We start from the raw sequence: 12073 nt of genomic DNA, 5'->3' as shown, positions 1-12073 counted from the left end.
AGAGACTGACTCAGAGGGAGTGTCTGCTGTACAAACCTTCAATGGCTTTTAAAGAAGAGAAGATGTAAACTTTCTGGGCCTCCCAGTATGGCTAGATACTGGGGATGTGGGCCTTTCTTTAAAAAAATAAAATAAAATAGTAACAGTACCCTGGAAATAAGAGGATGGCTATTTCTGTGCATCCTCTGAGAGAGCCACTTGGGAGATAAAGAATGGTGGGCAGTAAAGGGGGCAGTACTGGCCACTGATTATAGGGAAGGCCTAAGAAGGTAGAGGAATATGGCAAGATCTACTGGATGCTGAGAATCAGGGCAGGTGATGAATGCCCTAGAGGCTGTCAGGTGGGTCAGGATGGTCAACCAAAGGCACCAAACACTGTCTCTGTATACTCTAAAGGATGAGCAATTTGCTTATTTGTTTAGTGGATCACCATTTAAGGGGAAGTGAGATATAACCATTCTTTAAAAAGACCAAGTGCGTCATTCCAGTGAGAGCAAATGGTTGGCATACAGCCCAGCACTCCCATTCCTGTGCCCATTCAAGACATCACTAATCAACCACGACATTCTTCAAAGAAGGTCTTGATTCCCACTCACATGTCCTGTACAACTATGTACTGATGAGGGATGAGTCCGTCCACGCCGTTGTGACGGCCCTCCCACCAGTCCTCTGAGGCGCGATGGTACAGTAGCAGCGAGGCTCCTTTCTTGAAGGACAGCTCACGCGGGGACCGCCCCACATAGTCAAACTTGGCGATGGCTTCGATCTGTTCCACTTCTAGAAGGAAAGCATGGGAAAGAGCATCTGTGGAGTGAGCAGGAAGGCAGCCAGGAGGCTCGCTCAGATGGCCTTGGCTTCTGTGGGGCAGCACGACAGCAAGCTGGTGGGAAGAGCATGGGCTGGGGCTCAGGACACCAAGTTCTAGCTCAGACCCACTCCCCATGCTGTGGCTTTGGGCAGGACGTCTAACTACTGACACACCATATCCTTATTTTCCACTCCCCCTCTGGTTTTCCGCTTTCTAATAATTAAAATATTATCTTAAGAAATTCCTCTATCTTCTACCTCAAGACAAGTGCCATTTCCATTTGTTCACAAACCCTTTCCTTTTTTGTCCACTTACGAAACTTTTAGAGGTTCTTATCTTTTGGGTGGATGTGGACTCCCATCCATGCAAAGATGCTGTACACAATTTTTAAGAGTTCCCAGGACTCTTCAAAGCTCATTGTTATGGACTGAATTGTGTTCCCCTCCCCCCAAATCCATATGCTAATGCCCTGACCTCCAGTTTGATAGTATTTGGAGACCGGTATTTAGGAAGTAATTGAGGTTAAATTGAGTAATTAAGGTAGGACCCTAATCTGACTGGACTGGTATCTCTCCATGAAGAGAAGAGATGCCAGCTGTCTGTCTGTCTCTCTCTCTGAATGTACACAGAGGAAAGGTCGTGTGAGGACATAGAGAGAAGACAGCTTTCTATGAGCTGGGAGGAGATGCTTCACCAGAAACCAGCCTTGACAGCACCTTTGTCTTGGGCTTCTTGCCTCCAGAGCTGTGAGGAAATAAATTTCTGTTGTTTTAGCCACCCAGTTCTGTTCTGGTAGCCTGAGCTGAATAACACATTCATGCATGGACTTAATTTGGGGGGAGAAAGAATTCCTTCCGGGACCACAGCTCAAGCTCATCTCTTTGCACACACATATTGACCAATCAAACCTTTCTTCTTCACTGGTTAGTGGCAAGTCTTGCAAGTCTTGACTGGATTAAGCAGTGAGGATCGGCTCTTGCCCCTGAGGCACTCCTACCACCCAGCTCCATCACCTCTTGTCTGTGTGACCTGAGGCAGGTTACATAACCTCTGTAAACCTCAGTTGATATGGGAGGATTAAAAGATAATGCGTGTAAGAAGACCTACAGATGGCCAACAGATACATGAAAAGGTGCTCAACATCTCTAATCCTCAGGGAGATACAAATCAAAACCACAATGAGGTATCACCTTACACCTGTCAGAACAGCTCCTGTCAAAACCACTCCCCCCAAACCAAAAAACAAAAAAACCCAACAAGAAATAACAAGATATAATGAGTATAGATATAGAGAAGAGGGAACCCTGGTACCCTGTTGGTGGGAATGTAAATTGGTATAGCCACTGTGGAACGCAGTATGGAGGTTGCTCAAAACATTAAAAATAGAAATACCATATGATCCAGCAATTCCACTTCTGGGTATTTATCCACAGGAAACAAAAACACCAACTTGAAAAAACAGATGGATACATGGATGAAGAAAATGCAGTATATAGATACACTGGAATATTATTCAGCCATAAAAGAGAAGGAAAATCTTCTCTTTGAAACAACATGGATGAACCCTGAGGGCATTATGCTAAGTGAGATAAATCAGAGAAAGACAAATACCATATGATCTTATTTATATGTAGAATCTAAAAGCAAAAACAAACCAAACTCTCAGAAACAGAGAACAGATTGGTGGTTCTGCCTCTGGTGGTACCAGAGGCAGTGGTAAGGAGTGGGCAAATTGGGTAAACCTTTATAACTTTTGTAACTTCCAGTTATAAAATAAAGTCCTGGGAATGTAATTTAGAGCATGATGACTATAGCTAATAATACTGCATTACACTGAAAGTTTGCTAAGAGAGTAGATCTTAAAAGTTTTCATCACAAGAAAAGAAAAATTTGTAACTATGTATGGAGACTACATACAGTCTTCCATGTATGGATGGATGTTACCTAGACACACTGTGGTGATCATTTTGCAATACACGTATCGAATCGTTAAGTTGTCTACCTGAAACTAATATAATGTTATACGTCACTTATATCCTTTTTAAAAATATTTTATCGGGATCCCTGGGTGGTGCAGCGGTTTGGCGCCTGCTTTTGGCCCAGGGCGCGATCCTGGAGACCTGGGATCGAATCCCACATCGGGCTCCCGGTGCATGGAGCCTGCTTCTCCCTCTGCCTGTGTCTCTGCCTCCCTCTCTCTCTCGCTCTCTCTCTCTCTCTCTCTCTGTGACTATCATAAATAAATAAAAAATTTAAAAATAAATAAAAATTTAAAAAAATTAAAAAAAATAAACATTAAAAGATATTTTATCTATTTATTCATGAGAGACATAGAGAGAGAGGCAGAGACATAGGCAGAGGGAGAAGCAAGCTCCCTGTAGGGATCCTGATGTGGGACTCGATCCCAGGACCCAGGGATCACACCCTGAGCCGAAGGCAGACAGACGCTCAACCACTGAGCTACCCAGGTGTGCCTGTCAATTATATCTTAATTTAAAAAGTAAGAAATATACTAGATTTTAATAGATTTTTAAAGGCCATGATGTATGAAAGCATAGTACAGACACGTGAGGTGTTCAGTTGGTAGTAGCTCTTATGATGATGATTATAATTACTAGTGGCTTTACCCTATGGGGTAGGTCCAGACAAGAAATCTAAGCTACAGAGAGTTTATGTGGTTTTCCCAAAGCCCTATAGCTATTGAAGTTTGGGAAAAGACTTTTTGGGGAGCAGGGGAGCAATGCCTAGGATTTACTTAATCTGTGTTATAGCTGTACCCTAAGAGATGCTCACACTCGGTAGAAAACTGGCTGTATGTGAATATTAATGTATTTATACTTTAAAGCAAGCACAAAGATGTATAATGCTATAAAAATCATATATATTTATGTATATATTTACATAGATAAAGTAACAAATATGTTGAATTCTAATAGAACAAAAGTATAACGAAATTGACCCCTGTCCTCTCTAGCCTGCAGATACCTTCCTTATGCTGACTCTCTATTGCTCCATTCCTCCTTATGGATCATCTCGTATCTGTCTATCCAGCCACCTACTTGCACCTAAAGGAGTTAAGGCCAGAAAACCTGGCTTTGCTACTTTTTAGCTGTGTGACCTTGAAGAACTTATTTCTCCTTCCTAAGCCTCAGTGTCCTCTTCTGTAAAATGGGAAGGCTACTAATAGGATCCAGCTTATAAGGATGTTGAGAGGATTAAATCAGTTACTGTATATGAAGTGCTTGCAACAGTACCTGGCATGTAGTTAGCGCTATATGAAAGTTGTTATCAGAGCTGATACACTTCTAAGGACTTTCTAAGCATGGAAACACAAAGAGCAGAAGGAGGAACCCCCTTTGTTCATCTCCTCCATTAATCCCCACCACACCCCTGTGTACATTAGGGTTCCCCCCTCCTGTAAGCATTATCTCAAGAAGACCGTCCCGGCGCTCCTGTGAGATGCGGCAGCTTGCAGATATATCTAGTCCTCAGTGCCTGGGACAGCCTTCTACAGGGTGTGGGCCTCAGGCAGCGAGGCCAGCCTTCCCCAGCTGGCTCCCTGACAAATGTGTTTAAATGTTATTCTGACACGGTTGATGCAAGATGACAGCACAGCTACATGGGCCACATTAACTCAGATCATGATTCAGAGTTACCTTCTCAGGAAAATGGGGAGATCTCTGTCATCTCTGCTGCCTCTTTGGATCCTACACCAGCTATTGGCTATAGCATTGCTTGAACACCTGTCTGCTGGCCTAGCTACAGAGACAAAAAGGTTGGAGGGTTTGCAAGACAGGAGCTGAACCCAGAGGACTGTGTGCTCTCAGGGTTTCACCCCAGGGTGTCCTTTGAGCCTGGTTCCCCTCACTGATGGAGAAGCTGACCTGAGCAGAGGTTTGCTCCTGCCAGGAGGAGCTGTCTGGGTGTCTAGTTCCTGCCTTCCACATCTCTAGAGCCTCCAGCAGTCACTGTGGATGGCCTGGAATTAGGAGTGGGGGGGAACAAGGAGGAATGGGAAATGTAAGGGAGAGAAAAGAAGAAAAGAGTAGGAGGGAGCAGAACTGAGCTACAGGCCGAGAGAGGGCATGTGTGTTTGCAGATGCAGTTATGTAAGCATGTGTGGTAGAAAGAGTAATCATAGCCACTATTTATTAGGAAGTCTCTTATTTGGGTTTATCATACCTGAAGTAGAAAACGTGATTCTCCTCCTTATTACTCTCCCACACATCCCTCCCCAAACTTACTTAATTCTCTCATCTTCCCCCATCTTGGGAAATAAAACCATCTGCCCGCTTGCTCAGGCCAAAGTGTAGCTCTTGAGCACCACATGTCTAAGCTATCAGCAAATTCTCTGAAGCATCCCCTGAATTGGACCTGTCTCGGCACCTCCAGTGCCACTGCCCTGGTCCAGACTGCCACTGTCCTTCTACCAGGCATCCCTGCTTTCATTTGTGCTTGGCAGAGCCATATCTCCCCATGGCAGTCAGAGGAATCTTTTAAAATCATAATCGGATCATGAAACTCTTTTGTTGAAATCCCTCTGAAGGCTTCCTGCTATGCTTGCAGCCAATCCCAGATGTCTTCTCACGGCTGCTGAGGCCCCTTCATGCTCTGGCCTGGAGGCCTCTGCAGCTTCGCTCCCTACCTTTCTCCCTCACTCATCACCTCCCTCATGGCCTCACGAGCCTTCGTCATCATCATCTTCTTCTTTTTTTAAAGATTTTATTTATTTATTCATGAGAGACACAGAGGGAAGCAGAGACATTGGCAGAGAGAGAAGCAGGCTCCCACGGGGAGCCCGATGTAGGACTTGATCCTAGGACCCCAGGATCATGACCTGAGCCAAAGGCAGATGCTCAACCACTGAGCCACCCAGGCACCCCTCACAAGCCTTCTTAATGTTACTCCTCCAACACTGGATTCTGACATTTTTCAAACACCAAGTAAAGTTGAAAGTAAACGTGTATAGACCTGCCACCTAAATTCTACAGTTAACATTTTAGTGTATTAGCTTTATCACATATGTATCCATCTTCTATCTTATTTTTTAGTGAATTTTAAAGTAAGTTGCAGACATCGGTACACTTTACCTCTAAACACTATAACATAAATATTCATAGAGCCTTCTTGATGCTTTTAAAAATTCAAAACCTTTTCTTGCTGTAGGACCTTTGCTCTTATTATCACCTCTCCCTGGGATACTGTTCTCCCAGATATTTGCATTCATTCACATTCAATAAACATTTATTTACCCTTGTGTGCCATTTCCTCATTTTATTCCAGGTCTGCACTCAAATGTCTTTGCTTTAGCAAGGTGAAAGGAGTTGGCTACCCTCAACTATAAGAATACTGTCAAAAAAAAAAAAAAAAGAATACTGTCAAATCACTCTACATTTTCTCTTGCTTTATTCGTCTTCACAGCACTTAGCGCAACCTGAACTTGTGTGTGTGTGCACATGTAGTTTGAAAATTTATTTATTGTTGATCTTTCTTACTAAAATGTGAGGCCCATTAGGACAGGGGTTTTTGTTTTATAACATACTATTTTCCCACTTCTAGAACAGTTTCTGGGATGAGATGGCTCTCCATATCACTTGCATGAACAAATTAAGCTTTTATTATGCATTAAATGTTCTACTTACATTATCACATTTAATCGTCACAATAATATGAGCAGTGTTATCCTCATTTTACAGAGGAGGAAACTGAGGCTGAGTTGAAATGATGTGTCATGCATGGATCAGAAGACTTAATAACACTGTTAAGATGGCAAGACTTTCAAACTGATCTAAATTGTTCACTGCAATCCCTATTGGAATGCCAGCTGACTTCGCTGTGGAAATTGACAAGCTGACTCTAAAATTTATATGGAATTGCAAAGAACCCATAGTACCCCCCCCCCCCAAAAAAAAACCTTGAAAAAAGAAGAACAAAATTAGAGGACTCACACTTCCTGATTTCAAAACTTACTACAAAGCAACAGTAATCAAGATAGTGTGGTGCTGGCACAAGGACAGACATATACAGTTCAGGTGAATAGAACTGAAAGTCCAGAGATAACCCCCTACAGCTATGGTCAACTGATTTTTTATGAGGGAGCCAAGATCATTCAATGAGGGAAAGAATTATCTTGCAAATAATGGTGATGGGACAACTGCATACTCACACACAAAGAAAGAACAGAATTGAACCCTTACATCATAAACAAAAACTAACTCAAAAGGAATTACCTAAACATAGACCTAAAACTTAAAACTCTGGGAAAAAAACATGGGGTAAATATTCATGATTTTGGATTTGCTGAATCTTTCTCAAATGTAACACCAAAAACATGAGCAACAAAAAGAAAAAATGGATGAATTGGTTATCATCAAAGTTAGAAAACTTCTGTGCTTCAAAGGACATCATCAAGAAAGTGAAAAAGCCCACAGAACATGTTTGCAAATCATATATCTGATAAGGAACTTATATCTAGAATATATAAAGAGTGCTTACAACTCAATAATAAAAAAAACCCCATAAATAGCCAGATTTTAAAATGGGCAAAGGATCTGAAGAGACATTTTTCCAAGGAAGATATGCAAATGATAAATAAGCATATGAAAAGATGCTCAGCATCATTAGTCATAAGAGAAATTCAAATTAAAGCCTCAGTGAGATACCACTTCACACACATTAGGATGGATAGAATCGAAAGGTCAAATGGTAACAAGTGTTGACAAAAATCACATACTGTTGGTGGTAATATGAAATGGAAAAGCCACTTTGGAAACCATTCTGGCACATTCCTTAAATGATTAAACACAGAGCTACTGTATGACCCAGCAGTACTACTCCTAGGTATATAAGAAAAAATTAAAAAAATAAAACAAAAATATATATATCTGTACAAAAGTTGTACAAAAATGTTTATAACAGCATTATTCATCACAGCCAAAAAAGTGGAAACAACCCAAATGTCCATCAACTGACAAAAATGTGACAATGGATATTATTCAGCCATAAAAAGGCATAAATTCCAGATACCTGCAACAATAGGATGATCATGGAAAACATCATGCTGAGTGAAGGAAGCCAGATACAAAGGTCATATATTGCATGATTCCATTGAAATGTCCAAAACAGATAAATCCACAGAGACAGAAAGTAGATTAGTGGTTGCTTTGGGCTGGGAAGAAATGTGGAGGGGACAGGAAGATAAGGAATGACAGCTAAGGGCATGGAGTTTCTTTGTGTGGTGATTAAAAACTAACTGTTGTCATGGATGCACATATCTATGAATACATTAAAGCCACTGAGAGGTGCCTGGCTGTTCAGGCAGGAAGCCTACAACTCTTGATCTCAAGGCCATGGGTTCGAGCCTCATGTTGGGTGTAGAGATTATTTAAAAATAAATAAATAAATAAAATCTTAAAGCCTTCGGATTGTATATTCTAAAGGGATGAACTGCATAGTACGTGAATTATATCCCAATAGACTGGTTAAAATAAAAGAGGAAGGGAGAAGCCTTCTTAGGTTCTGGGTCTAAGCCACGTGGCCTGGGCCAGTTTTCTACCTCTGCACTAGGGGTTAGGCGCAGTAGCCAAGTAAGCAGTGAAGGGGCCATGCTGTTCTCACTTTTCCTTGTTCTTTATCTCTTACAGGAATGGTGGCCATGATTTAGGGAGAAGTGAGTGTTTGAGTGTGAACTGGTGGTTTATGCCAAGGGAATCTCGGCTACTACTTACAACATGGATACATCTCTAAACATTGTGCTGAATGAAAGAAGCCGCAACCAACACACACTATTTTGTACAATTCCATTTATATGAAGTTCTAGAACAGGCAATCTAGAATTCATCTGTGATGAAAAAAATAAATCAGGTCAGTGGTTGCTTCTTGGGCTTTTGGAGTACAGAGGAACTGACTGGAAAAGTACAGGAAGGAACTTTCTAGGGTGGTGGACATGTTCTATAGGTTGGTCAGAGTTTGAGTTTACACAAGTTTTTTTGTTTATAAAAACTCAGGGAATGATAGACTTAAGACTTATACCTTTCAGTGTATGCAATTTTACTCCAACCAAAGAACCATAAACAATATTGACTCCTGTTGCATGTAATGTTGCATGTTGTTGTGTTTAGAGGGAGACCACACTGATGACAGCAATGTACTTTGAAATGTATTAAGATAGATTGATAGATGGATAGATACACAATATCACAAATATAACAAAAGGTTAACAATTGTAGAAACTAGGTAGGTTTCTACAATTTGGTAGGTTTATACGTGTGCACTATACAATTTCCATCCACTTTTCTGCGTGCTTGACATTTTTTTTATTTTTTTATTTTTTTTTTAATTTTTATTTATTTATGATAGTCACAGAGAGAGAGAGAGAGAGAGAGGCAGAGACACAGGCAGAGGGAGAAGCAGGCTCCATGCACCGGGAGCCTGATGTGGGATTCGATCCCGGGTCTCCAGGATCGCGCCCTGGGCCAAAGGCAGGCGCCAAACCACTGCGCCACCCAGGGATCCCGACATTTTTTTTTATTAAAGGAAATATCATGAACTGCAAGTAAATAGAAATCTTATCCTGATTTCTAGTAGATACCTAGAACAATATGATGAAAACTATATACCTCTTCTCAAAGGCATCCATTCCAATGGAAACAAGATGTTGCTCACATCTTGTGAGCATGGACCTCCTAAAGCCTATTTGTGGACCACTGATATGGCCAAAGAGTTAATGACTTCATGGCTGTCCAGATGTAGATGAGGGGAAAGGAGTGAAAGGCAACTGGGAGAATTTTGGGAAAATACAGGGGGAGAATGGTGGTGTAATTATAATTGGAAACTGACACATTGTAACTATATGATCATGTTTCTGTTACTGATTTTAGTAGTTTCTTTATCAGGCAGCTTCGTTCCTCATTTAGCATCCAATTAATAAAGTTGCTATTGACAAGCTGCCTCAATGTTTTCACTTGGCTTAGTTCTGACAATCAAGGGTTCTTAGCCTAACTATAGCTTCTTTATAAATCTTGGAGACCAAAAAGCAAGGACAAATGGATTTTCCAGATGTCTACCCAGGATGTGCTAATAGACTCAAGACAGGGCAGCAGGCATTAGTTAGGTACAGAATATGTTGAGAACGGAAAGGCCAAAAAATAAGTTTTTCCTTCAGTTTGGTTGGTCGCTCATTGGGTGAACCATCTATCACAAAGACATGGGGTCGTGGTTTTCTGGGTGACTTGACCTTCAAAGTCTGCTGGGCTCCATTCATAAGGCTGTTTTCAAGAGAAACAGAAACACTGATGATCCCCCAAATGAAATGTCTTAGAGGAAAGTAGATAGAGGTTTAGGCTGCCAGTGAGCAGTGAGATCTATAAAAGTCCCTGGACTCAGTTTCTTGATCAGAATTAGGAGGGATTTATACTGGACAGAGTATATGGCTTCCTACCCACCTGGTTGTCCCAGACACTGTGCTCAGCTCCTTCATGTAGGTTACCTCATTCTACCCTAGGCCACAATTCTCTTGGTGTTGTCATTTCCATTTTACAGATAAGGAAACTGAGGTATGAAGTTGTATTTAGGAAATGTAATTAATTTTCCTCCCAAGAATGCTCCTGATTCAGCAGCCACCACCAATACACAGGAAGCAATGAGAACCGTGAAGGAGCATGAAACTGGCTCTCCTGAAGCTGGCTATTGCCCTTCTGATCTTTCTGTCTTTGTCATTTTCAGAAACCAGCAACCTGACAAAGAACAATCGAGAAGAAGGGACCGTCCTGGAAGCAGACAAGAAGCTCTGACTTAGCCTGTTCCAGGGATATTGTATGCCTCTACTCTGAGAGGAAGGAGGCAGCATTTTGTGAGGGCTTCTCCTTGTTTCAGGGTGAAGCCTGCCGGGGGTGCCCTATGGCTGCTTCCTCATGCACCCAGCAAGATCTGTTCTGTCTGTCCCTCTTCCTGAGTCCTGGTGCCCACAGCAGCCTTCCACCTCCCAGGCTATGTGTGGGATGATGGGCAGCAACCTCAGCCCCCAGGAAGGTGGGCTGCGAGGGTCCTCAGTGGGCGCCTGACCCAGCCTCCTGCAAACACATTTGCCTCCCCCAGTAGTAGTACTAACAGATCTTAATGCTGAAAAATCAGTCTGTCTTATTGGACAGGAGTTGTTGTCCCCCCAATAGGAGAAGAGAGACTGAGAACAAGATCTAGAGCAAGAGGGAGCTCCACACACATACACACACAGAGATAAATCAAGCAAGCAACAGATAGAACAAGAAGGGAAAAGGAGAAAAGCCGGACATGGTAGGGCAAGGGACAGAAGAGAAGGCAAGAGAAAACCAAATCCATGGGGATCCCTGGGTGGCTCAGTGGTTTAGCGCCTGCCTTCTGCCCAGGGCGTGATCCTGGAGACTCGGGATCAAGTCCCACGTCAGACTCCCTGCATGGAGCCTGCTTCTCCCTCTGCCTGTGTCTCTGCGTCTCCTCTCTCTCTCTGTGTGTGTCTCTCAAGAATAAATAAATAAAATCTTAAAAAAAAAAAAAAAGAAAAGAAAAGGAAACCAGATCGCCACAAACAAGCAGAACATGACAGGTTTCACATCTCCAAACAAAGGCTCTGCAGGACGTCTTCCTCAGCTCAGGACGAGCTGAGCCTCTGAGGATTCTGCAGAATTGAACATTACTACTAGATATGCCCTTCCTAACGTGGGACTCAGGCCAGACCCATGGGTTCCCTCTTGGGCCACAGCGATTGGTTCTCGGCAGGGTGTGTGAGTCAAGGCAGTCCAGTAAGACTCTACACCAGGAGCTTTCTTAAAACCATGATGAAAAGGGAGTTCTTTTCTGCTGGGACTTTGGGCAAAAGGACAACAAAAGCCTGGAACTGCCAAAGCCACCACACACGGATATCCTACCTGAGTATGAAGCCAAAACAAAGGGAAGCAGAACAGGAAGATAGAGACAAATTCCTAATAAGATCAACTAGGCTCCTGGATTCAGCCATGCCTGAAGCTATGCCTGCCCTGGGATTTTTCAGGTATATGATCTGAGGCCTTTAATGCTTAAGTCCGTTTGAGTTGGAGTATCTGTCATTAGCAAGTACAAACCCACCAATTGGTGGAACCATCTCTTTCACCAGCTCCCAGAAATCATACCTGAGTACTACATACCAAGTCTCCTGACAAAAATGGTGGTCAACAGGGCCTGGACTCTCCCAGAGGGAAACACAGAAGCCCATAAAACAACTGCTAAATAATGAAAATTGTCCAAAGTAAAACT

The 12073-nt window shown here is 42.5% G+C and overlaps 1 protein-coding gene across 8 annotated transcripts in view; it reads right to left on the bottom strand.

Annotated features, from left to right (window-relative positions):
- SRGAP3 (SLIT-ROBO Rho GTPase activating protein 3) overlaps window positions 1-12073 on the bottom strand; it is a 316267-nt gene that overhangs the window by 11438 nt on the left and 292756 nt on the right. For all 8 annotated transcript variants that reach the window (XR_011994562.1, XM_072722250.1, XM_072722251.1 and 5 more), the window contains one exon: window positions 597-777. Coding sequence is in view for 7 of the 8 variants with exons in the window: in XM_072722250.1 (XP_072578351.1) it covers window positions 597-777 (181 nt within the window). In the remaining variant the exon portion in view is untranslated. The remainder of the gene's footprint in view (window positions 1-596; window positions 778-12073) is intronic.

Source organism: Vulpes vulpes, chromosome 9 (assembly GCF_048418805.1).
Source record: "Vulpes vulpes isolate BD-2025 chromosome 9, VulVul3, whole genome shotgun sequence".
Lineage (NCBI taxonomy): Eukaryota > Metazoa > Chordata > Mammalia > Carnivora > Canidae > Vulpes > Vulpes vulpes.
The sequence above is the reverse complement of the archived record's forward strand: the minus strand, read 5'-3'. Positions and strand labels throughout refer to the sequence as shown.